Here is a 25455-nt window from a genome sequence, read left to right on the forward strand (position 1 = left end):
ACTTGCCCCACTTAATTGATTCAATCAAGTCCACCATGGTTAGTTGTTCTCTGCACTTATATCTAAATAAAAAACTCATCACTCAGGTTTGGCGACAGTCAGTGTTCATTATTCTTTTATTCATTGGTTGAGTTACAGTTTTGTTAATTTCTAACTGTTGGATCAATAAATGCATCACTGCAAACTACGGTGCAAATGCAAACTTGTTTTTGATTGGTAATGAATAATAATCACAATTCCCAACTGATTCAACTCATCATTTCAAGTCAAAACACTAGAAGAAATTTAATTAACTTGAAATAAATAAAACTTTATACTATAGACTATACTAAACTATATTTAAGTTAAGTTAATGAGAAAAGATGAGTTGATTCCACTAAATTAATGTATGGATTTTTACAGAGCTTTAGGTTTAAGTCTAATTGTAGTCTGGTCTTAGAGACAAACTTTAAACTAAAGGACTGAGGATTTTAAATACAAGAGATAGAGATAATCCACCATTGCTAATCCACCTAGGGAGTTTATCGTCTTATGCTTGAGAAAGACTGAAGCACTATTACGTTCAGGCACAAAATGTATACAGTATAGCAAAGAAGCTAACTACAACATTAAAAGTGAAGATAAAAGATAGCTTCATAGCGAGTGAAGATGGGTAGAGGTGGGAGAGTTCTGAGGGAGAGAGTTTGAAGATCCATTATTGCAACAGTGTTGTGCTCTATGCTTGGCATCAGGAACTGGCCACTTGCAATTGTCCCCTGTCCTGCAAATGCCACTTTCTCAGCCCTGTGCGCCTAAAAAAGAAACAAAAAAGATCAAACAGATTCTGAATATATTAGGCACGAATATGAAGAGGTCTTTGTGCTCCAGATGCACATAACTCAGCTATTTCTTAATGTGAAGAATTTGTGTTATCAAATGTTGGATTCGAACCTGTCCCCATCTCTGGGACTGCAAGCAGAATGATGTCACCACATTCTCTGAGTTATTCCCACCAATCACAAGAAGCCTGTCAGAGGCACCCAGGAAGTAAAGAGCAGGGAGGTCTGCATCTGCTCTGGTAAGAGTGGGAAGCAATTCAGACCAGGAATCTAATGGACAGAGAGAATACAGTACCACTGTTAGTGTTAGGAAATGGTCTTAACAGTAAGTATGACTTGATTTTATGAGTTGATTTCTAGGCTGTAAAAAACATATTCAAACAGGCCTGAAGTGTTCTATCTTACCTTGCTTTGTGTTGTACTGCAGCAGGAGTTTCTCTCCAGTCCTCTGGATGCTCCCCAACACATAGAGACAGTGTCCAAGGCTAGTGGCAAGAGGCACATCATGGCCCAAAGACATGGTGAACTGGAAGTCAGTGAGTGGCAGTGAGGAGACAAACCTAAAGCAGAGATTATATTCAGTCACTAATACCCCAACAAATAGTTGATGGGGAAATATATCATTAGAACAGACTAGCGCACTTTCACAGTTCTACCAGCTGTAAGACAGTGACAAAGAGGAAATGCAAACCTCCATGTGTCATCCCATGGATCATAGCGCTCTACAGCTGTATAGAGAGCTGTGCTGGAGTCAGGAGTCACCAGTGAGTCCAAATACCAGCCCCCCACAGCATAAATACAGCCTTCACAGGCCACTGCACTGAAGTGCCTTCTGTGCTGTGGACGCAGCAGATGGTGACAATTTTCATTAGCATTATATAATTGACTGAGGGAGACAAGAGAAGTTTTATTTTCAGTCAGACAGACTGGTCCTCAGCTTGAGTCAAAGACTAGAAGACTGTCTCACCTTAATCAGAGGAGCTGTGGTGACCCAGATATGTGTAAAAGGATTATACCTGAAGGAAGCCATCTTAAACTCCCAGCCTCTTTTCACACGCTGCCGGTAGCCTCCTATTATGTACAGGTAGTTATACAGGACCACTGTAGTGAAACACCACTTATCAGCCCTAAAAGGAAGCTCTGTAACCGGATACCAATCTCCGCTGTCCTCTGACCCTTTCAGGGTAAAAATATTTCGTGCGCGTTCTGTTTCTGGGTCGTTCCATGAAGTCAGGTTTTCTTTTCTAAGGCTGCAGAGACATTGGTCTCCTTGTAGCCTCAGGTGGACAACTTCATCCTTCTCTTCATCGTCCAGGCACCTGGTATGAATCAGTTTTAGGGACAAGAGAGAAACATAGCAAACTCCTTGTAGAAAATCCTGTCCAAAAGACAGTCCAAACATTTCAAGTCATCTAATTATACAGTATTGCATACTTGATGAGGTGAGGCATCTCCAACAGGTTTCTACTCAGGTAGGTGAACACTGTCACCTTCAGCTCCACACAGCAGATATCCTGAGCCAGACTCAGGTAGGACAAACAGTTACCTGGGCTGAGTTCATCTTCCAGGACTGCGAGGCACTTTGAGAGGAAGGCCTCAGCCAGGAGATAACTGCTGACCTCCAGAGTGAGAAAGGGAGGAAGCAAGAGGTGGTAGGTTGGTTTGGGGGTGAATCACACAACTGGATTTGCAAAGGAGAGTATGAGATGTGCAATAGGGACAGGCATAAATAGACATGGTTATATGGAGTCTGCATACCTGGATGTGTGTGTCCAACTCCTCCCGAGGGACTTTAAACTTATTATTGAAGGAGAACTCAAGGAGATTGTATAAGATGGAGGAGGACACATGGTCCAGCTGGATGAGGCTCTCTGAGGTCTCTCTCATCCGTGACTGGGACAAGGCTCTGAAGTACTCGCTGCACTCTGAGAGTCTCCCGAGGTCCACCTTAAAAATAAATTATTAAACCAAAGTTTCTTTAGCCTCAAGTTTTTGATTAACCAGTGGGGTTGGGTTTTTTGTTTTTTACTTACATGGAATGCATGTGTGCTGGTTTGGACTGTAACCATGGTTTCATCTCCATCTCCAAGGTGATATGTGCGGAGTGCCTCATTGGTCGTCCACTCCTCTGAGTCTGCTTTGCATGATTCTCTATCTGTGATACCTTGGGGTGCTATCCAGTTGTTGACTATTGGAAGAGCTCCCCAAACTCTTGTAAGACCACATTTCAGCCAAAAGCTTATCCACTCAAAGAGTATCATAAAACATTGCCTGAAAGGATTCATCTCACTGACAGAGTTGTTTGGATCTAAGTTTAGCCCATTATAACACTTTTAAAACTTTCGGTGCCATATGTTTTGGATTGTTAAAACTCTAAAAGGTCTAAAGATGATATGCACCTCTCACACAAACACTGCTTCAATCACATATGCAGAATTGCATTGTAAATCCTCCAAATAAAGGAAGACAAGCCCCCCCCACCAAGAATTCCAAACAGCTACCGTAATGGAAAAATAGAGTACAGAACAGTCAGTCTGGTCCATGTACCACCAGCTCGTCTTCTTTTAACTGCTCCGGTTCTCCCAGTCGCGTGCCCTTTGACAGCATTAACAGCAAAACAGCTGGGAGCAAAGATTTATGACCACATGCCAGCAAAAACAGCATGGTACAGAAAACAGTGCAGTGCACCGCAAGGCTGCATCTTCAGCTTCTGAATCCCTGTTTGTTCTGCAAAAGATTCAGTAGATTAAAAAGTTTCCTTCAATCTGTGAGCAGTGAACTTCTTTCTAGCGGATCTATTCTTGGAACATGGAGGTGGGACAACAGTCAACCCTCTGCGATGAAACATGGTCTCCTTCACTCTACTCTGGACGTCATCATGAGGTACTCAAGTTACTTAGCAGTTATGTGACAGCATGAGAGTAACTTTGTTTCACAAAATGTATTAAATACATTTGTCAAAATATCCTTTAAGACAAATACATAATTGATGAAAAGAAAAACAAGTTAATTGCACATAGGTTTATTAGTTTTTTAATATTTCTTAGTGCAAAGAGAACCAACATGATACAGAGAATTAAACCGTGCTGGGACAATGATGCTTTTAAAAAAACAGCTATAAGCAGTTAATGAGGCACAGTTAAGCTTCTAGTTTCTTCACATGAGTAAACTAGTGCTGTAATGTGTAAAACAAAGACAGCATGATGTTAACTGATGGCAGTGCATTCAAAATGAGTCAAATACAGGAGAAGGTCTAAATAAATAAAAGAATGATAAAGGAATTGAAACAAAGGAAATAAAAAGAAAAACTTCACATTCAAACAGGATAATGGAAAGTCAGAAATGAATCTAATTTAGGTTGATGTGGTTGCATACAAGTGCCAGATGGACATTTTAATTAACCTAATATAATAGGTAAGGACAGATGTTAAAATATTCTTGAAGAAGAAACTGACAGACAATATAATCAGCAAAGAATGATACATAGTTAACAAAAGGTAATACAAGCTGACTTAAATAAAGGCAGACAGTTAAAAGGTACAGCAGAAATGTACAGTTAATAGCGGATATCAAAAGTGGTGACAGAATCCAACATTACCGACATACATGCCTTACACTTTGCAACTGTTCTAATGGTCAAATTAACAGTATTTTTGACTACAGTAATACTGTATAAAATAGCCCTCGTAGTAACTTTACTGGACGTTTAAAGAACAATTGGAGGGGAATATTTTCAAATGCAGCTTCAATCAGCCCTTATCGAAACTATAAACCCTAATGCAGAATGGAAATCAGAAGAAAGATGTGAGGTAGAATGACTAAAAACACAAAAGCAAAGAGAGATTTACAAAAGCATTCCACGCTGAACATAATAGTATTTGTTTAGTATAGCAAAATGACTATTACAGTTAAGATTCACTGTCTGAAAGTAAAAGACAGTAATTCTTTGTACTATACTAGTACTGTAGAGCTACACCCGCTCTAACAAGATTCCTGACTATGAGGATAGGTGCTTCAGTAAAATTCTGCAGGCTCAGATTGTGCTTGTGCACTGTGTTCAGACCTAAATGTATACTTTTCACGCGACATGGCATGTCATAAGCACAGCTGCATAGGACTGGAGATGAGCTTGAAAAATTATGAGGACAGGTAAACATTCTGAATGATGAATCAGGAGAAGAGCTTTTTTTGCTTGTAGTAGGCATCAAAACGACACTGGGCATAGTCCTGCAAAACAATATGGTTTATTACAATTTAAATATTAAATACATTAAATAAATGTAGTACTTAGCAGATGTCTGCTTCAAACTGTAAAAGAAACAAAAGTTCTTCTTACCATGTATCCAAACTCAATCTTGGAGATCTTTGCTTGAATAATGGACCACAGGCCCCAGAGGAAGTGTGATGCTAATGCATACCTACAAATAAAAACCATAATAATGAATAAGGTCTGTTGTGATTTTGTGCAAGCTTTTAAAATTTTACATTACATACATTTACTGATGTGAATCAAACACCACGTGTTACCTGTTAGCTTCAATAATCATGTCCTCTTCAATCTGTGTCTGGTCCATGGCAAAGTCAGAGTATCTTCTTTGTTCTGCCAAATAACCTCTGATAAAATGAAGCTGAAATAAAAAGCAAATTGATTAGTGACATATTTAATAAATGTAGTAAAACAGTTGTTGTTGTGTTGTTACACAAAAGTTTAGTTTGTTGTATTGAAAACTGAGGCCATTACCTCCAAAAGTACTTGACAATGAGATTGATTTTATTTTCAACATGTGCAACAGCATTTGATATAGCCTTCTCTTAAATTCAACATTGCATTTAAAGGTTTTACCACTAGATGGCACCGTGTAACCAGAACACTTATTTTCTCTAAAGAGATTAGGGTTAGAATTTAGGCTTAAACCAAACACCAGCAATGTAGTTTATACTATTTGTCTGAGCATCACAGGGAGAAGTGAGTAGACAAATACTGAATCAGCTCTATATCCAAACAGTATTTATCAGAAGGATGGTAGAATTGGGAATATCTGAATTATGTTTTCATGGCTAAAATCATTGAGACTGCATTATTGTGAGGGAAAAAGCCCCAACATAATCTTTGTCCAATGCATTTAATGCCTGTAATTAAAGTAAAGGTTTAATCTACATTATTTGACCTTTTCTCCAGAAGTTTCTCATAAGTTTTGACTTTTTAAATATTGAGTTTCAGGTTTCCAGTTCCTTGTACTCTTACGTATATGAATTATAATTCAATTTTACTATAACAATGCAGAGTAGCAATTTCATTCCAAGTAAAAAAGAAAATAATAGTGTTTTTAAGCTATTATGCTTACATTTCATTCTTGTGGGATTGGGTAAAAAAAAAGGTAGACAGTCTTTATTTAGGTCTAAGGGCTTAAGACTCACCTGCTGCTCTCTGGTGGGGTAGTTCTCAGGTGTGGCTTTGTAGAAGGGCCACTGGTTATAGGTGTAATCATACATCCATTCACAGAAATGGTTCCCAAAGTCAAACCCTCTGCACAAAAGAAAATATAATATTATTCATATTAATACACAAGGTATGAATCTACCCAACAACACTCATTCATAAACAATGAGTCATATAATTTTTAACCAAATCTATAAATTGACATTTTACCTGTAATTGTAGCTGCTGTACTCAAAGTCTATCAGCATGAGTCTGTCTGTTGAAGTTTGGTCCCGGTCTTCCAGCATCAGAATGTTACCTGCAACGCCAAAACAAGAAATGAGAAAATGATCATTGTCCACACTGACGAGTCACACTCTGATTTACTTAAGCTACTGTCAGGTTTAGACCAGAGGGTAGTTTTACTTTACAAAATGGAAAAGTGTTTCTTGTTTATAGTGATGAGTATCTGTACTATACAGCGGTTTGGTGAGTCGTCTGTGTGAATGCACGTGTAAATAATTGATAGTGTCCATTGTTCTGGCGCTATAGTTACAGCATATATGACATAGTGTGCTTCCAACTTTGTGGCAGCAGTCTGATGAAGACCCTTTTCCATTTCAGCCATGACCTCAGGGAATGCTAGCTGTGAGCGAGGCATTATCACCCAATGTTAGTGCCAAACATTGCTAATGCTCTTGTGGCTGAGGCTAGCAAGACACTGAAACCAGGTTCCAAAATCTTGTGGAGAGCTTCCCAGAAGAGCGGAAACTGTGTCAGCAGCATAATAATGCACATGATTGTGGCTTGAGGTGTGTCATACGTCTCAATATAATACAGGTATAATTTTCACGTGCAGGTTCATTTTAGATGAAAGCCTGTTGTCGGTGAGACAGTCCCATTCATTAGAAACCTAAATCTAAATGTGAACTGTCCCTATTAATAACTACAGCCAGCCTTCCTTTGACTTATGCAACATACTGCTCTCCTAGGCAATGTGACAGCGAAGAGTGTTGATAAATCATCCCAAATTAGAGGTGTGAGGATAACAGAGCAATCAGAGGAGAGGAAATTTTTTTTTTTTTTTTTACCTTCCTGGACGTCATTATGGCAGAACACCACTGGCGATGGAGTTGCTGCTAGCAACGCGCTGTTGTGGAGACAATAGCCAGAGGAACAGAGTAGGGAATGAAAGAAAAAGAGGAGAGGAGGGAATGAGCAATTAGTGTGATTATTTCTTAGGTATTTATGGAGGTGTTGTTGGTATATTAAGCGATTCAAAGTGTCTGAACACAGTCAGAACACTCAATATGTTCTTAGTGTGTGTCATTGAGAAAGCTCAAGTACTGCTCATTGAACAAGTGGCAAAAGATGCGTTAAACTCTCGAGAGAGCTTGGGAGTATATAATGGAAATCCTGAACATTCTGGGGGGGGTCATTCCTGAAAATGGAACGAAAAAAAACTAAATGTCACTCTGACTGAGTGAATGACCTAGAACAAGCTGAGAAAATAGTACCTCGAAGTCTTCTATCTGTGTAAGCAAAAGAGATATTATCAGCTCAGATAAATTTAAGGACTTGAGATGACTGCAGCAGAAGGCCAGGGTATTTTCCAAGCAGTGGCTGTTACTGGATGTCTGCTTCAGTGCGAGACTGGTACATATCTATAAGATAACAAATTTCTTCATAGATAAACACAGATAATAACCACCGGGCTGAAGAGGACTCAGCTGTGAAGTTGTGGAGGCACTGGGACAAAGGTCGGTCATTAGACTGTAAACAAAAATACAGCTGTCACCAAGATTCAATTCTTGTGCGTAACGTCCAACTATAATCCTTATAGCCTTATTTATGTAACATGCAATCTATCAATAAGTATTAATCTAATTTTACTGCTACTGTTGCATGATTTTTAATACCTGAATACAGTTCAGTGGTCTTATCTTGTCATGGTCTTATCTCATCTGGTGGTGAGGACATAATGTATTTGTACTTGTTCTACCTTTCGTCACCAGTTAGGACCTTGCTGTTGCAAACCCAGTTGCACCATTAATCTAACTTGACAACAAAAACTATTTAATAATAGAAATAACACTGTTTTATTCCCAGTAGGTAAATTTTATGCTGTAAGGTGACATTGTGTCAGCAAAAGTAATTTATATGCAGACCAAACACGTCTGCAGGATTACTTTGTAGCCTCATCGGCAAACAAGAGGGTCTGCATACACCCATTTAATTGTTTAATTAGATTACATTAGATTTACCCATGGTAACGGACATGCTGCTCAGTTGGGAAGCCGTGGCAGTCGTGGTGCCAAAAGTGTCAAATACATGGAATTCCTGGAATTTAAGCCTACGCTGTGCTGAAACATTTTTCAGCATACTGCTGGTGTTTCCACCTTTATTTCAAATGATAATTTTACAGACAATACAACTAGCACTGTTGTCTGTCTTTGTGAAATGAAGCCACGTTTTGGAACATTTCTTCTTCTACGCCATGACTCCTTCTTGTTGCAAGTTTCCAGCAGCATAGAAGCAAGTCTGACATCATTGTTTTGCAATGTGCAACTGTCGGAAAAAAAATGTGCTGGCATCAATAAAAGGAATTTATAAGCTCCGACAAATACGATTCTGATAGATGAGACAATTTTTAATTGCCTCACGATCCACCTCCCCATAGCAAGTGGTACATACAAATGTGCAAAGATATATACAGTATTAACAGTGTGATGTGAATATGCTAAGATATATACACAGTGTATCAGTGCTCTCCTGTCTTCTTCTCATCATCTGGGACATGATGATAAGTCAAACATTCTTGAGGTTTTTGGTGGTGTCCCTCAAATGTGAGTGGTTGTACAGGCTAGCCAGCCACTCTGTCTGAAGTCTAAATGGAAGTTACAGTAGGTAATATGAGATTGCTCTGACTAAACAGCATCTAGAGGGCACTTGGCCTATGCAATAGTGATTGCATCACCGTTCCCTTCAAAGTCATTTTAAAACAGACCGGAAAACTCTCGACACTGGTGGGTGGAGAGGAGAGGGAATGCTAGAGGTTTAACTGTACAGACATTACATAACCCTACCTGCTACAACTTTTAGTATTTATGAATAACATATATATAAAGTCACTCCATACACTATATAATATTTGGCCATTTGAGGCCTGTGTCCCAACTCACCGGAGGCTCTCCAGCTCAGCAGGCAGGTCCAACTTCATCAGCTTCTTGTACTTTTTCACATGTGCTTCACGTACAAAATGAAGCTTCATCACTTGATCCATGTATCTAAAAGGAAAAAAACAGACAGTATATTTCATAATTAAAAAACAGACAGTCCTACTAGAAGAAAGAGAGTGATATAAAGGTGTCCTTACTTGTCAATGGTCCCAAACAGCCACTTAGGCTCTTTGTTAAAGGGCATAAGCATTTCATGAAAACGTGCCAACTTTGTGGCAATTTCAGCTGAGATGGATGGATCTGAAAGTTGTTCTGTGTGCATGCGGGTATTCTGGGAAAACAAAGACACAAAGAAATGACTTATTCTACAAATGCTTCCTCTACTTTAGGAACTAGGCTCACCTGGACCTTTAAATCACACAGAAATGATGCCAGTACATAGACAACCAAAGCACAAAGAAGGATTTCAGTAGAAGCTACACATTATAGTTTGACCCTGAATGTTGTATGCTTAACACAATGACCTCCAGGAGAGACACACAGTGTGTCTATGTGTGTGCATTATACCGGAAGGTACTGTTCTAAGCGTCCATCAGGGAAGATGCCATAAAGTTTTGGCCCAAGCATTCGCTCTGCCAGGATGGCAAACATCACGCTCTCCAACACCAGGGAGTCCACTCCCTGCATCACAGAAAGAGAGACAGTCACAGTTTGATTATGTTTTTGGTTTTGGTTCAAACTTCCATGTGAAGGACAGTGATATTGCTTTAGTAGATTGGGTGCAGTAATGGATAATAATCGTTTCCTCTTGCAGCCACACACATTCATGAACAAATAACTGCAAGACAGACCAACCTGTAAGATGGCACCATAGATTCTGAGGAGTACCTGGCGGGGTTCCTCTCCCACACAGTGCACATGGTCAGGCAAACTGCACAGATACAGCAGGTTACTCAATCCACCACTGTAACACAAGAACACCAGTGTTATCACATCTGAGCAAAGTTAACATGACCCCACAGAATGTAGTCATAAATATAGATAGATAGATAGTGAATGACTTTATTGATCCCCAGGGGGTTAATTAAGGATAAATAATAAATATTAGTCAGAAAATACCAGTAGATTTAGCTTAAAATGATCTGTATGTTTAACCTTGTCTCAACTTCAAACAGTACCATGTTTAGTATCAACACACACACACACACACACACACACACACACAAAACTATTTTGCCACCCTGTTTTATCTGTTGTGATGGTTAAAGGGTTCCTTACAGAAATAAATGGTCATCCTACAGTGTTAAAGGGATCCAATATGGATATTACAACAAATATGACAGAACAAGTCAATGACAGCAACAATAACACAGGACATGGAGGTATTATTGAAGACACAATAGTCGCCCCTACACATCAGCTATAGTGTGTATACAAAGTGATTCTGCTATGGACATGCGTTTATCCTCAAACGGTGTTAATTCACATTATTTATTTTTTTTACCTGACGATGCTGATTTGAAAATCGTCCTCTTTGATGGTTTTCCACGACCCGGACAGAAAGTCTCTGCACCACGCAAACGCCCTGCCCCTGGTGTCCCGGTCCACCTCCTCGGTTCTCCCATCCCGGAAAGACTCAGCCTCCGAGTCGTCATCACAGTTGGCCCCGGACAGGGGACTCGGGGTCCTCAACTTCCGCTCGTTAACGACAAGCGTGTGTCCCAGTCGTTTCTTCTCCGCCGGAGGACCCGTGTCTGCTGTGGTAGTAACAGCAGGAATGCTGCTGAGAAGCCCCGGCCCCGCTTTATCCGCTCCGCCCAAGCCCTCTTCATCGCAACTGCTGCTGGTTACATTTCGACTCGACTGCATCGTGAGTTTCCGGGCGAAGAGTAAAAGGAGACCGGAGTTAAATGTCGGTCTAAGAGGGCAGGCGGGACTCGCTGTCAAACGCAGTTCGCCGGTGAGGCTGCTCAACCGGAAGAGCCATCCATAGCTGGATGGTCTGAATCGCATTAGGGGGGAGTGGTTGATAGTGACCGTTAAAGTATCTTACATTCAGATGACTTCCTCGCAAGCGCAGTGACTGGTGATTTGGACTAAGGCAAACTGGCGTATTCAACAGCCAATCACAATTTATTTCCCCGTTCACATGCCGAGCTCATTGGTCGTTGCTATGCGACTGCTACTCACGTCAGTTTCCCGTACGCAGAACAAAGCTTTCTGGGAAATGAAGTGTACGTTGGATGTATTGAACACTGTACATTACAGTCTCTGCCCTACCGTAAAGAGTTTTATTTTGTATACACTATATACTGTCTCCTGAGATGGTGTGGTTTTTGGTTAATCCTCTGAATGGGTTTTCAATAAACTCATTTTTTGGGGACTAAAAGTGGTCCGGCTCCATAGCTTGGGATACCACCGGCCTATTTATTTTGTAGTTTTATTTCATACTACAGCCTTACATTTTTACTTAGCCTACCTTATTTGAATTTACAACTATAATAGACAAAGTGATACATGCAGTTTGGCCCTCGGAGTGGGCCTTTTAAAACATTGTGTTCATTCTGATGGATTGTTGAGAAAATTTCAAGGTTGATTTTTACACTCTTTTAGTGTGTATTAGTATATAACCTGTTCTTTATGTTTGGTATGTTTGAGAGCAACAGGATATATAGCCTGAGGGGTGATTATGAGTGAAGAGAGGACATTAAAGAACACTAGCACTGACCTTTAAATACTTTGAAAAGTAGGAAAGAAATGCAAATTCAAAATAAAAGACACCCAATTCCGCTGGATAGCCTATAACATAAAAACTAATAAAAACATATATAATGGTATTTAAAACAATCACAGACTGGTCGAATTGTTAGCTTAATGAAGTATACATAACCAATAATTTATATATTCAGTGGTTTAAATTTATTCTGAAATGTAAAATGACAATACCACAATGTATTAAGACGTCATTATCATATATGTATATATATGTATATATATGTATTCTCTGCAGTATTAATATTCGTTAGACTGCTTCTGGTCACAGTATAAATAATGTATCTGAATGATATTTCATGAGATCAGACAACACATTTTGCAACTTGGAGATTTATTTAAAGCTGAACAATTTTTCAGTAAGGTTTGAGAACAGAGATTTCATGATAGCCAGGTAGGCTGCCTGGATGTTGTTACTGAGTATTCCAGCTTGGATCCATAATGATGATCTCCTGACTGCTGACCACACTGGTCTCAGATCTTGTGCTCTCCCCGGCAGAAGCAGCAATTGACCTCCCTGTGAAAAATACATGACAATGATCAGTTGCGGTCAGACACAAGATGATGTCCTTTACTGTTTAGATATGTCCAGAATTTCGGATTTTCATACCAAAAACTATGCTGTTCCTGTAAAACACACTATTTAGCTTATTGTATTCATCTTTATCAAAAACAAGGGAAACAGACATCAAACAAACACCCCATTGGTCGTGTTTATATCATCAAAGTGAATACTGTACTACTCACTCTTTCTGAAGCACCTAGGCTGACAGTTATTTCCAAGAGAGGGCTGGCACACAGCTACGTCGCAGTGGATATATATCTAGTAAAAAACAGGTATTACTTGCAGATATGTAGATAAGGTGATATTAAAAATAATGTAAAAACAAAACAAAACCTTTCTTTCTGAGATGGTTGGATCCTTTACCTTTTCCTGGAGAGGAGTAAAAACATCTGGATCTGCAGCTCCTCCTTTGCCGGGATTGGCAGCTCCAGTAGCTACAAATGTGAACATCTTGACAATAAAACGGCTGTGGTGGGATGGGTACAAGAGATCTGGTGAGGCACCCACAGGGACCAACGTGGTCAGGTAACGATCATCACGGTTGGGGCAGCTATGACACGAGGAAAGAGTGAGGAAAAGGGACTGAGTATAGCATCACAAAATGTATTAGAAATGCTTATCTCCAAGTCAAACCAACACTTACACTTACCCATCAATCAACAAGTCCCACTGAGGAAGACTGTGAGGGTAGGAGCTAGTTGTTGCCCAGCATCTTCCAAGGGTCAAGACAAGGTTGGGATCAGTCCTCTCCAGCATTCGGATATCAACGTACACGGGATCCCTGAGTACCTTTGTGACGGGGTAGTCGGCATCCGTGTAAAATGAGCTGTAGGCCACCTCCTCTGCTCAAGCAGAAAGATTAGTTGGTGACATAGTTACTGCCAAATGAGACTAATGGCACAAAATATCTCCTTCACACTAACCTTCCACACAACCCTTGGAAATACACTGTCCGTTGCCCAGTCTGAGGTCCACACGCAGCGGTCCTGGAGCTGCAACTGGGGGTGGTGGAGGAACCAGGCCAACCTCAATGACTAGAGCCTCAACTGTGGTACCAATATATCTACACTGAACAAGTAGCCTGAGAGAAGAAATAAGGTCTATGTCAGTCAGTCATAAAACCATTTGAGTGGAATTTGGCTTGTAAAATATTACAATTATCTAATCCTAACTCACTGTAGATAATTTAAGGTTAGTAAATATTTTTGATACCACTGAATTGTCTGAATACTTTAAGCAAACAAAAAACACATACTCATAGCTGCTGTCCCTGGTAATGGCTCCAAAGGCTCCAATAGCGACTTCATAAAAGGAGGACATCCTGTTCTCATAGATTATAACACCAGGTTCCTCCTACAGTAAGTTGGCAGTATTTCGATCTTTGTTACTACCTGACAAAAATAAATACAAATCAAATCGAACAGCCAAATGAGTCGCAACGCTTACCGTCATGACAGTGCCGCAGGCAGTGACAGGGAACTGGTAGATGGCAAAGGCTGATGTAGAGCCAACAGGACTGCAATTTTGATCATTTCCAAGGAAAGAAATTGTCTGCAAGTCAATGTTGGGTAGGGTGGCATCTTTGGCTACCACCACGATAAACTGGGCGTCCTTGGTGCACTGAAGAGTCACTGAGAACAACAAATTATAAAGGACCTTAAGAGTCAGAGTAGGATATCAATGTATTTCTGTGAGGAACTGAGAAATACGTACCGGATTTGCCATAATAGCACGTGCGTCCATCAAAGCAGCAATTTATAGCTTCACAATCTGAAGCAGAGATGCCAGGAGCCCCACACGTTATCTTGTACTGCTCAGCTACTTCACAAGTGTGAAATACTTCTGTAGGTTGCTGAGGCTGCTTGGTTTTCTGAGGCTGCTGAGTATATTGGTCCATTTGCTTTTTGTTGGAAACATTTGGCCTCTGAGGAGCTGGTGGTGTGTATTTCGGAGTCTGAGGCTGAGGCCTCTGGGGCTTCTGGGGCCACTGGGGTGGCTGAGGCGGCTGGGGCTTCTGGGGCCACTGGGGCGGCTGAGGCGGCTGAGGCGGCTGGGGCTTCTGGGGCCACTGGGGCGGCTGAGGCGGCTGTGGTGGCTGTGGTGGCTGTGGTGGCTGGGGCTTATAATATTGAGCATCAGTCAGACAGCCAAGCAGCACACCTGCTAGAAGACAACCACAAAACAACTTCATTGTCATGGTTTCACAACACAGGGTGATTCACAAAGAACACCAGATGCTGTGAAAAATATGGTGAAAATATGCTGACTTTTATAGGTAGGTATTGATCAGGCTGACTTGTTGATCTCACATCCTATTTGCTGCCCATAACTGCCAATCAAATGCTCTATTTACTGTTTGTCTTGTGGTGCTGCACGGAGGTGGTTTGAGATAATGCCAAAAAAATAAACTCAGAACAAATTACAGCAATTTCACAGAGGTATTGCATCAGGAGATACTAAATGATTGTAAACATACTTTTGTGTATAAATTCATATCTATTCATACATGCTTGCCACAGAGAGGCTGCTGATTGTTGTTGAATGAAATTCCTGCTTATTTGAATAATTTCCAAACAAAAACCTTCACTAGGTCTGTATGACCTACAAAGTGCAGGCCATGCTGTATTTATGCAGCAGGACTGGACAAAACCAATACCTCTTCTTATCTTAAGTATATTTGCAATTGCTAGACATTTAGAACATGATAAAACCTAACCTCTTTCTCATCTCAGTTGGAACCAGGAAGCAGAGCTGCTGTCTTAGACACTTCTCTGCGCCTCCATTAGAACAGTCACCCACCCAAAACCCACCACCTAAATCATGCACTTGTGGACATGCAACAGGGAGAGAGATGGTGGGGTGATGGGGCTGCCACGTTAGCAGCGCCCCATGAGCAGTTTCTTGGGGTTAGGTTGCCTTGCTCAAGGGCACCTCGGAAGTGCACAGGAGGTGAAACTGGCACCTCTCCAGCTACCAGTCCACACTCCATATTGTGGTCTGTGGGACTTGAACCAGCGACCCTATGGTTCCCAAGCCATGTCCCTACACACTGAGCACCTGAATATGTCTTAAATGTAGTTGTCATGATATATTAAGTATGCTTTTGGATATTTAAAGTGAGAAGTCATGACTATATGTAAGACAAAGATAGAGATATTTCAATTTTACTTTGAAAAAATCTACAAAGACGATATGAATATCTGGAGTGTTCTGGAAACACGTGCATCAGATTATATAGATTAGTAATATTTAGATAATGACTATTGGTAATTATATTCTATATCTAGCAAAGCATTGTGATTAAGAAAATATAGAGTGACAGAATAATAATTCAAGATATTTCACAAAATGGTTTTACTTGTTCAAATTAATTTTAAGATATCTAGAATTAAATAATTAAATCACAGAATTTCAGTAAAATACTTGGGGGGGGGGACCTTTGCTGGGAAACCATTGTAAAGATTGCACACATTAGAAACACATTTAGACAATTTATTTTAATTTGTTTTAATCACAGTAAGACAGTGAATATCACTGTGGAATCACCGTTTGACTGATCTGAACGCTGTTCAAAAAATGTGAAATAGTTTCCAAAGAATGTCTTGGTAGCATTTGAATAAAGACTTAGAAAAATATAGAGTAAAGGAGTTCTAAATTGTCTACAGGTTTCAGTGAGGCAAAACAATTCAGTGGATGTGCTGTAAATAATACAGCTCTGTACAATCGATGGGTGATTTATTCAGATTTTTTTAATTTTGGAATATTACATTTAGATTGGTTGTATTAAGCCAAGTCCACTTTAATCAGTCTTTACCAAATTTCATGCATTGACTGAGTCATGATTGATTTTTGGATTTTAATTTGATGGGCTAGTAAAATGGAAAATGTAGATATTTTTTTAATATCCTAAGATAAGCAAAGTCCGTAGATGATCTAGAGTTTTAGGACGATGTCAAAACTAGAATTTAGAGAAAATTGATTGATTGGAGAACAGAAGGAGAAGTAGGAGAACAAGACAGCCACAAGCAAAAGGGTTCCAGCAGTGCTGCTCATTGCATGGAGATACACTGTAAAACCAGATGAGTCCATTTAATAAAAAAAAAATGTTAAACTGATACATAAAAATTTTGTAGTAAAAAAACAAGTAAGTTAAAAAACTAAACATTCTTGATCAAGTAGCTTTAGTCATTTTAAGTGATAAGGACTTAATTTTGTAAAAACAAAAATTGTACTGTGAAAACAACCCAGTACAAAGTTATTACAAAATTCAGTTAGTGCCACCTAAAATTACAAGTTAAAGCAGCTTAATCAAGAATCTTCTTTAACCAAAACAATGTAGTCTGTGATACTTCCTGATGTAATCAGTTTCAACATTTTTGTTTGTTAAATTAATTTATCTGGTTTTACAGTTAGACTAATATAACACACGATCTTTAAATGATGCAGAGTAGGGATTAATTCTTAAAACCTGAATCAAACCTTTGGTCATGTCACTGCATTGCAGTATTGTGTACTATTAAAATCAAATCAAATTTCAGCCAGGTGGTGAATGTGAAAAACAATGTCTTTTAGGAACTCTTAGAGCACAAAACGTACATTAATGACCTTCCTTTAGTCGGGCATTTATGTTTAAAAACACTTATTGTTTCACATAAAATCAAACTGACCTGACACACAGCAATTTGTCAAACAAGATTAAGATTTTAGATTTTTTATATATATTTTCTTGTTTTCTTTTCTGCATCCACTTGTTTTATCTTCAAGAACACCTTAAGGTTTTGGACTTATTGCAAAACAAACTGTCTGAACATTTGGGCACAATTTATTTTTGTATTTAGTGGTTAATCTCAGATGATACTGGTTGGGGCCATATTGATTTACAGCCCTTCACAAAATGCACTTTGGACAAATATTGTGTTTGACATGTCATGTTGAGGGCAGGAAGACCTAACCAAGGGTCAGCATAACTTTTGTGGGCACTAGTTTCTGAGGATGTTTTCCAACTAATTATATATATTCACACTTTAATAACTTTGAAATTACCCCTATAATGCTACTGTTCACTTCATTTGATACTTTACCCTCATACTGTTTTGAGTCAATACATGTATGGTCGCATGTAAGTATTAAAATAATGAATAATCAAAAGCCAGCTGAAGATGCCTCATGAGACTTCACATCCCTTTTAGCCTACAGCTCCAATGATTTCACTGGCTAATGTTTGCACTCATCAGGTCTGATGAGGAATGGCCAACAGAAGGGGCGTGGATATAATGAAAGTAAACATGCTCAGTGTATTATAAAAGCTGGTCCACATTTCAACCTTTCCTTACAGCATCTAGGGAACTGTGCAGCTCACTTGTTGTTGTGAAGCAATGGTGATGAAGTGTACTGCAGTGTGCCTTGTGGCACTGACTTTGCTTGGCAGCCTCTGTGATGCTCAATGGGCTGGTAACAAGCCCTCAAAACCTCAATACCCGAAGCCATTACCACCAGTGAGGCAGGAGCCCAAACAGCCGCCTCAAGTGCCTCAACAGTCAAAGCAGTCATTTGAGACACCACTCGTCTGGACATACCCTCTAGATCCTGTGCCTGAGCCCCAACCCGAAGTGCCTTTCGAGCTGAGACATCCAGTTCCTGCTGCAACTGTTGCCGTCGAGTGCAGAGAGAAGATTGCTCATGTGGAAGTCAAGAAGGACTTGTTTGGGATTGGCCAATTGATCAATACTGCTGACCTTACGCTGGGAACCTGTGGTGCTGTCGCAGAGGACGCCAATGCTCAAGTGCTGATTTTTGAAGCTGAACTGCATGCTTGTGAGAGCAGTCTAGTGGTGAGCATAATGAAGATGGCAGTCACTGAGAAATAAATAATAAATTGTAATGAATATTAATTAACAAAACTTTGGTAAAATATGTTCATGTATGATGCTATTTGTTTGCACTAATATTCATTTATTTGCTAGTTGACAGAAGATTCCCTCATCTACACCTTCGTTCTGAACTATGATCCCCAACCTCGGGGCGGTGCTCCTGTGGTGAGGACCAGCAAAGCTGCCATATATGTTGAATGCTACTACCCAAGGTATGTAGATTAGTAAGATAAATAACAGACAAACAATCATATAAATAAATAACACAATTTGACATCAAAAGCAAATCCAGCAACCATGGATTTACAATTTTGCTTTGCCTATTCCAATGCACATTCATCTTTAAACAAATCTTTAATCATTTAGGAAGCACAATGTGAGCAGTCTTCCTCTTCTGCCTCTATGGATCCCATTTTCTGCCGTTAAGGTGGCAGAGGAATTCTTATACTTCACCCTGAAACTCATGACTGGTGAGTCAAAGTTTTGTATATTTTAACTTTTGCAGATCTGTTAATGATTAATGTTATTATCTAATTGCAGATGACTGGCAATATGAGAGGCCAAGTTACCAGTACTTACTGGGAGACATCATTCATTTTGAGGCTACTGTCAAGCAGTACTTTCACGTGCCCCTCCGTGTTTATGTGGACAGATGTGTAGCTACTCTTTCACCGGACGTGTCCTCCAACCCCAGATATGCCTTCATTGAGAACAATGGGTAAGTTAGTTTAATAAGTCAATTGAAGTTGTTCTGTACAGTGAGAATAGTTTATCACAAATACAAAAACATTTTTGTCCATATCCAATGTTATTTTGTATGTTTTTCTGCATACAGGTGTTTGGTTGATGCTATAATCACAGGCTCTGACTCTAAGTTCATGCCTCGCACTGCAGAGAACAAGCTTCAGTTCCAATTGGAGGCCTTCAGGTTCAAGGGTGCTGACAGTGGATTGGTGAGCGTCTGCTTATATTTTCTACTATACCTCAAATGCAGCAAAATTATATCTAATAATAACCCAAACCCTCTATTATTCCAACAGCTCTACATTACCTGCCACTTAAGAGCAACATCGACTGCCTTTGCCATCGATAGTGAACATAGGGCTTGTTCCTACACCGCTGGGTGAGTCTGTGTGTGTGCATGTGTGTTAATGAAAAAGTGTGATTGGGGGTATGCCTACTGTATTTAACTGCTTTCATCTTCCTTTCTTCCTAGGTGGAGGGAGGCCAGTGGAGCTGACGCAGTTTGTGGCTCCTGTGGATCTGGAACTGGAAGTGGGTCTGGCGGCAAAACCGATCTGTTGACTCCTGGAAGAAAGATCCGTGATTTGTCCCAGACTGAAGGTATGTTGATGAAAATGAATTGTCTAAAGTATTTGATACTTGAAGGAAAACTGGACAGTCAACATACAACAGAGTTGATAATATGTTACCACTATCGTGATGAGTTAACGTATTACCTTATGCTTTCCTGTGTCCAAAGATGACCACACTGGTGCTTACCGTAACACCTCTTCTGTCTTTCTTCCTTAGTTTTCGAATGGGAAGGTGATGTCACCCTGGGTCCAATCCCCATTGGAGAGAGGGTGGCCACTTAAATCAATTTCCAGCCATTACTATGACCATCAAAATAAATACTTCATTGGTTCATAACTCTCTGTATGTTAATCACTTGCTTCTTGTTAATAGCTAAGTTTAAACAAGGAAAGAAAAGCTCCAGTAAAAAATATTAAAAGTGGCCCTAAGATGAAAGTGTAACTCGTTTTACATTGCCCCTCTGTGTAATGATAAATGTTACCAATGGATCTGCTCACTTCATAGACTAGTCATTCCATTTGATGGAAATAAAAATGCAATTGTGTGGAAGGCCTTTGTCATTCACTGGACTAGACCATTACAGAAAACCAACTCATTATTAATATTACTTTTCTTAAGCTGTACACTGAACATACAGTAAAGAAAATGACAGTGATTTCCTATTAGTAAACATAAAGTCAACAACCAAATAAATTTAAAAAAGCATTTGGTAAAAATTGAATGTAATGTTGAAAGGGGCTTTACCGTCCATCATCATCACTTTGTGTTTGTTAGATATCTTAGTGAATCATGTTATTTAGTGAATTAATTAAGGCCTAACGTCTTAGGCCAATACAAATGCACTAGTTCTGTAAAGGGCTAATCAGGTTTTCACCCAGAGAGTAAACATTTGCCGCCTTCGTGTGGCACAAAAGGCGAACTGCAACTCAGCAATATACGCTTCAGCACCACAGGCAGTAAACAGCTCCGCACTGCGCATGCTCAGTGCAGCCTCCTTAAGTCTGATGTGATACAGGGGTAAATAGAAAGGAAGGAAAACTGCAACCTTCAGCCTTTGATCATCTTAAAGCTATGCCAATCTCAATACAAGATATTTGTATGCATTTCTTTCTGAAAGACTGTTTTCTGGAGATAAAAGGTATAAAGTATGTTTTCTAAGGCGTATTATGGTGATTCTACTTACACTTGCCTTTGACATGCATGTCAGTTTAAATAGGCTGTTAAATTGTATGCCCAAAATGAAAATATGGATAACCAGATTTTATGTGGTTTTCCACCTTCCATCATATCCTATACACTCCAGTTTGAAATTGATTAGACTACATCTATTATTATTTCCATGATAAGTTGCAGTTTATACACTGTACACTAGCACAGTGAAACTAAAACTCTCTCTATATGTAACATCCAATTCATTTTGCATCTTACCTTGTAGATTTTCTTACTGCACTTATTTCATCAGTTCTTCGTTTAAATCTTTGCTACTGTTGCCATTCTGCCTGCCTTTGCGCTTTAATATTGATCTGTGCTCTGGATCGTTTCCTGATCTATCGTTTTCCTTTCGGTGCCTGCTCTGATATCTTTGCGTTTATGGACACCGGGAGATGACACAAGAAGCGGAATATGGGGTCAAAATAAACACAAGCCAAACAATAAACAAGAGCTGACCCATACTTAAAATCCTGTAAAATCCAGTTACTTGAATCATACTGAAACGCAAGTCTTTTCCGGGGAACCCCTGGATCACCCCCCCTCCAAGGACCTCCGGTGGTCCCCGAACCTAAGTTTGGAGATCACATTAGCTCTGGCTGCAAATTTCCCTTAATGTCATTAAACACTTGACGGACATCGTCACTGTTCCTGCTGTTTTGCTGTTTGTCGAGGCTGCAGGCTCTAAGCTCTGCCTGCATCCGCTCAGGGCAGCCTGCTCGTACGGTAACTGCACTGACGTTATATCGTCTCTGCTCCACACCCCCCTCCTCCTCCTCCTCTGTCTCTGCCTGTCTCCGCACTGCTGGCCTGTATCCGCTGTGTGACACAGGCAGCATCGCGGCAGCAGACATTTGGCGAGGACAAACACGGACTGCGGTCGTGTACTGCGCGCTTATGCTTCGCGCGGACGCATCGGGGGGACAACAGGATTGAATTTGAAATCTTCGGTGTTTTGTGCACTGTCTCCGACGATAATTTCGTGCCTTGACAACCCCCCTCCGTACTCCGCTAGTGTGGATGCTTGACTCAGATTTGATGGTGCTGAGCAGGCTCGTCTGATTTCAGGCTTGCGGCCAGGGGGCATCTGTGGGGCCGCAGAGAGAGAAACCTCCGTCCACGGGTGCGACTGTCCTCTGCCCTGTGACTGTGAATGGACTGCGCTCCATCCGTGATTTTCTGCAGTCGCTCTGAGTCATTTGTGGAAGAAGATGGCGGACAGGGCTGAGATGTTTTCCCTATCCACTTTCCATTCCCTGTCTCCCCCCGGCTGCAGGTAAGAGCTTACATGTAGAGCGACAGTGGAGGGATGGTGAGGGACGATGCGCACGGTTGATGAGTGGACAGGACGCCAAAGATGATAAACATGTGTATCAGTTTGGTTTTCATGACTGCAATAAAACGCACATTCCCTACCATGGGTAGCAATAGATACTTTGATTAACCTGACAGGCCTGCAACTGCCTCCCTGCGCGCCAATAGGTGCTGCAGCTGAACAGCCGGTTGTTTGTGTTTTGGAGCTGATACGTTCCCTAAAGACAGCTATTTTATTAAGGCAACTCATTTTTATTCTGAGACATTTGAGACATTGAAGAAGGGTAGATGGCAAAATAGATGGCAGATGATTGATCTGTAGCTGTCGCGACAAGCACCCGCCTTGCGCATTCTCTCTGTGTGAGGCCCACGCCCTGTTGAGTCGTCCAGCCCAGGCAAGGGCATGATGCTGAACAATGATTTACGGAAGTCCCACTGATATTAATGTTGGTTCAAACGCCTCTAATGTGACCTCTGCGACAAATCCGCTTGAAAAACCTAAATGCTATTGTGAGTGGCTGTTACCAGAAATCAATTACTTGTGCGGAATTTGTGACACAGCTACAGTAATTCTCTTGAAAGTTGTCCATGTTATAAGGCACGACATGGGTTTCTTTAGTGTAATTGTTTATTTTGGATTTAGGCCTGGTAAAATGTTGCAACACTTTGGTGCGATTTGGATGAAATAGTGTGGAGGCTGCTGCAATATTCAGATCTGCTTTTGCCTGGAGGCTTATAGGAACATGGTGTAGAAATGTGATAGATTTAATTGTATTTCTAATTTGATTATGATTTCCATGTATAATAAGCTCATGCCTACTGCTGCTGCTGCCAGGCCTTCCTCTCTGTTACTGAATACAGACCAAATCAATCCTATAAACCAAAAAATAAAACAGTTATTTGTAACTCTCTTGCCATACCCCAATAGAAAAACAAGTAAAAGAATATGGGAAAATAATAGTAAAAGTATGTTTGATGTTGCTATGAGCAGCATAAAGCTCACAGGATAGTAGAGATTCTCTATGTATAATGCCAACATTTCATTGTCCCTGCCTCCACACGTCCCATCCTTACAGAATGCAATCACATTAACAAGCCAGGTCCCAGTGGATTTTATATCCACAACATGCACTCATGTGGGATTTAGTTACATACTGTAGCTTCATCTCATGGAGGGATCATATCAGATCAATTGACCTGATTTTTTGCATGACTACCAATGACCTCAGTCCACAGCACAGAGCCAATGATTTGGCCATTACATCAATATTTAAAATTTACAGCGCTGGCAAACAGCTTGAGCATGATCATCTTTTCTTTATGCAGTCTTTTGACCTGCTTTGAATACATTGTGTCGCGACTCCAAATCTACTTTAAGTCTTTTCAGACTCTTAGAAAATAAAGCCAGTGTTAAAAGAAAAATGAAGATGTGGAGAGCAGCTGCTTGCATCACTCTATTAATTGAATGGGGGTGGAGACTGATCAGTTCCACTCTACTGTTTTTTCAATTTTGTGTGCATTCAAGAGTACACAAATTGTGTTTATTTTGAGTCTGGTATGGATCATAGATTTCAGACTGAAGAACCAATAAATCACTGCGATGAAAAGTATTTGGAGCATATGCCTATGAGATGGCTGTATTTGTAGATGTATTTTCTATAAAAGTGCATACATTTGTTCGTTTAGTAATTCATGTCCATGTGTGAGTGTGTTTTCTTGTGTTGTGTCTCTTTCTCTGTGTTTTTGTGTCTGACTGATTCATGGTTGAAACCACTGCTGGTGTGATGGTGTGGTATACAGTAATCTGCCTTACATAACCCTAACACTGTTTAATCCGTGAGAGAGCCCGTCTTTCTCTCCTGAGCAACAGAAATTTATGACAGACTATAATTTCTCCTGTACTGAGGGAGCACTCTCCTCACCTTAAAATATGCACATTAATCTGTGGAGATAAAATATGGTGCACTTTTCATTTCATTTAACATTTCATTTCTATTGGTAAGATAATATGCAAGTATATTTCAAAACTAAGAGAAATGGTTCCATAAAAAGATGGTGAAATAAATCAATGTGAATAGAAGTTTATGGTGGCTCTATTTTACTTTCCACCAATGCCATGGTTTTGAGAATAAATAACCTGCTGTGTTTTTTCTGGACCCTAAAACAAAAATGCTGACATATTAAAATGTGGGCCTCATAGTGAACCAACCATCCATACCTTAGAATTCATTGATTACATTTTGTGAAAGGATTGTTTGTATGCTCTCTGGTATTTTTGCTGAGGCATCAGTATTATTGATGCCTGGTAGGAAGTTGTCCGGCTGTGAGTAGGGAGGGTTGCGTTCGGATAAATGGTAAAATGTGTTTAACCCAGAGTTCAACAAACCGCGACTATTCGTCTCTTTTACTTTAAATGTACAAAACATCCATCTTGTGATTTAGCTAAATAACATATAGTCTATAATATGTCACCTATGTGGCAAAATTGGAGCTTTTGTTCTTTGAAGATTTATTTCTTTACATAAATCTTGATGCTTAAAATGGATGAAACTTAAATGGATTCAAAGGTGAGATGATTATTGAATTAATCAATTAGCTGATCAACAAAAAATAAATCAGCAATTTTTATATAATGTTAAGATAAAATATTTAAATAATTAATCTTTATTATCATGTCATTTTTTTTAGCATAGATGGCATAAATAATCACTGTTTCCAGCTTCTATGTAAATAAACTGGATGTATTTTGATCTCGCCTTGGGTTCTGGGAAACTGTGATTGACATGTTTAGTTGTTTTTAAGAACAAGTAATGAATCAAGAAATAATGAAAATAATCTTTAGTTTCAGCCCTAGACTCAACCGTGGATCTGATAGCAGATTCAGATTTGATATAATTCTGTCAAACCCCAGCTGTATTACATCCATATTTTACTACTACTACAAATATCCAGTAAGCATCCTTCCCCCCATCCCTCTCCCTGTGAATCTCAT

The 25455-nt window shown here is 39.9% G+C and overlaps 5 protein-coding genes across 9 annotated transcripts in view; 2 read left to right on the top strand and 3 right to left on the bottom strand.

Moving 5' to 3' along the window:
- Positions 1 to 98: 98 nt before the first annotated feature.
- LOC127353565 (kelch domain-containing protein 7A) lies at positions 99 to 3601 on the bottom strand. 2 transcript variants are annotated; one of them, XM_051382885.1, is made up of 8 exons: positions 2852 to 3601; positions 2577 to 2765; positions 2253 to 2432; positions 1786 to 2137; positions 1510 to 1655; positions 1224 to 1378; positions 931 to 1088; positions 99 to 791 (listed from the first exon to the last, which is right to left on the bottom strand). In XM_051382885.1, exons 2-8 carry the CDS (start codon positions 2666 to 2668, stop codon positions 609 to 611), a joined length of 1266 nt encoding a protein of 421 aa, XP_051238845.1. In that variant the 5' UTR covers positions 2669 to 2765; positions 2852 to 3601; the 3' UTR covers positions 99 to 608. The 2 variants fall into 2 exon arrangements, with proteins under 2 accessions (XP_051238845.1, XP_051238844.1); XM_051382884.1 differs by having other exon boundaries at positions 2253 to 2437.
- Positions 3602 to 3835: 234 nt separating this feature from the next.
- chkb (choline kinase beta) lies at positions 3836 to 11518 on the bottom strand. The gene is made up of 11 exons (XM_051381182.1): positions 10921 to 11518; positions 10272 to 10380; positions 9984 to 10097; positions 9614 to 9747; positions 9420 to 9524; positions 7329 to 7387; positions 6469 to 6556; positions 6237 to 6345; positions 5346 to 5446; positions 5155 to 5236; positions 3836 to 5045 (listed from the first exon to the last, which is right to left on the bottom strand). Exons 1-11 carry the CDS (start codon positions 11427 to 11429, stop codon positions 4989 to 4991), a joined length of 1467 nt encoding a protein of 488 aa, XP_051237142.1. The 5' UTR covers positions 11430 to 11518; the 3' UTR covers positions 3836 to 4988.
- Positions 11519 to 12503: 985 nt separating this feature from the next.
- Positions 12504 to 19888, bottom strand: LOC127352632 (zona pellucida sperm-binding protein 4). Of its 3 annotated transcripts, none has more exons than XM_051381181.1 (9): positions 19805 to 19888; positions 14467 to 14913; positions 14200 to 14384; positions 14009 to 14106; positions 13677 to 13834; positions 13403 to 13595; positions 13117 to 13303; positions 12936 to 13011; positions 12504 to 12705 (listed from the first exon to the last, which is right to left on the bottom strand). In XM_051381181.1, exons 1-9 carry the CDS (start codon positions 19821 to 19823, stop codon positions 12602 to 12604), a joined length of 1467 nt encoding a protein of 488 aa, XP_051237141.1. In that variant the 5' UTR covers positions 19824 to 19888; the 3' UTR covers positions 12504 to 12601. The 3 variants fall into 3 exon arrangements, with proteins under 3 accessions (XP_051237141.1, XP_051237140.1, XP_051237139.1); XM_051381180.1 differs by having other exon boundaries at positions 14467 to 14916; positions 19805 to 19883; XM_051381179.1 differs by lacking the exon at positions 19805 to 19888 and having other exon boundaries at positions 14467 to 15229.
- LOC127352634 (zona pellucida sperm-binding protein 3) lies at positions 16976 to 20276 on the top strand. The gene is made up of 8 exons (XM_051381183.1): positions 16976 to 18584; positions 18717 to 18835; positions 18990 to 19093; positions 19164 to 19341; positions 19459 to 19576; positions 19664 to 19746; positions 19840 to 19967; positions 20157 to 20276. Exons 1-8 carry the CDS (start codon positions 18129 to 18131, stop codon positions 20219 to 20221), a joined length of 1251 nt encoding a protein of 416 aa, XP_051237143.1. The 5' UTR covers positions 16976 to 18128; the 3' UTR covers positions 20222 to 20276.
- Positions 20277 to 21813: 1537 nt separating this feature from the next.
- mapk8ip2 (mitogen-activated protein kinase 8 interacting protein 2) overlaps positions 21814 to 25455 on the top strand; it is a 28837-nt gene continuing 25195 nt past the window's right edge. For both annotated transcript variants that reach the window (XM_051381177.1, XM_051381178.1), the window contains exon 1: positions 21814 to 22425. In XM_051381177.1, the coding sequence (XP_051237137.1) occupies positions 22361 to 22425 (65 nt within the window). In that variant the 5' untranslated portion in view covers positions 21814 to 22360. The remainder of the gene's footprint in view (positions 22426 to 25455) is intronic.

Source organism: Dicentrarchus labrax, unplaced genomic scaffold (genome assembly GCF_905237075.1).
Source record: "Dicentrarchus labrax unplaced genomic scaffold, dlabrax2021, whole genome shotgun sequence".
Lineage (NCBI taxonomy): Eukaryota > Metazoa > Chordata > Actinopteri > Moronidae > Dicentrarchus > Dicentrarchus labrax.

Excerpts from the sequence above, each read along its gene's own strand:
- LOC127353565 (XM_051382884.1), bottom strand. The coding sequence starts at position 3,103 with ATGAATCCTTTCAGGCAATGTTTTATGATACTCTTTGAGTGGATAAGC. Across the intron at positions 1,379-1,509 it reads CCATGGGATGACACATGGAG|GTTTGTCTCCTCACTGCCAC; the intron begins GTTTGCATTTCC and ends TCTCTGCTTTAG. Across the intron at positions 1,089-1,223 it reads GCAGTACAACACAAAGCAAG|ATTCCTGGTCTGAATTGCTT; the intron begins GTAAGATAGAAC and ends TCTGTCCATTAG.
- chkb (XM_051381182.1), bottom strand. The coding sequence starts at position 11,429 with ATGCGATTCAGACCATCCAGCTATGGATGGCTCTTCCGGTTGAGCAGC. Across the intron at positions 10,381-10,920 it reads TTTCAAATCAGCATCGTCAG|TGGTGGATTGAGTAACCTGC; the intron begins GTAAAAAAAATA and ends CTTGTGTTACAG. Across the intron at positions 5,237-5,345 it reads ATGATTATTGAAGCTAACAG|GTATGCATTAGCATCACACT; the intron begins GTAACACGTGGT and ends TTTTATTTGTAG.
- LOC127352632 (XM_051381179.1), bottom strand. The coding sequence starts at position 14,950 with ATGACAATGAAGTTGTTTTGTGGTTGTCTTCTAGCAGGTGTGCTGCTT. Across the intron at positions 13,835-14,008 it reads ACCAGGGACAGCAGCTATGA|GCTACTTGTTCAGTGTAGAT; the intron begins GTATGTGTTTTT and ends TTCTTCTCTCAG. Across the intron at positions 13,304-13,402 it reads TGGGACTTGTTGATTGATGG|CTGCCCCAACCGTGATGATC; the intron begins GTAAGTGTAAGT and ends CTCGTGTCATAG.
- LOC127352634 (XM_051381183.1), top strand. The coding sequence starts at position 18,129 with ATGGTGATGAAGTGTACTGCAGTGTGCCTTGTGGCACTGACTTTGCTT. Across the intron at positions 19,747-19,839 it reads GCTTGTTCCTACACCGCTGG|GTGGAGGGAGGCCAGTGGAG; the intron begins GTGAGTCTGTGT and ends CTTTCTTCCTAG. Across the intron at positions 19,968-20,156 it reads TGATTTGTCCCAGACTGAAG|TTTTCGAATGGGAAGGTGAT; the intron begins GTATGTTGATGA and ends TTTCTTCCTTAG.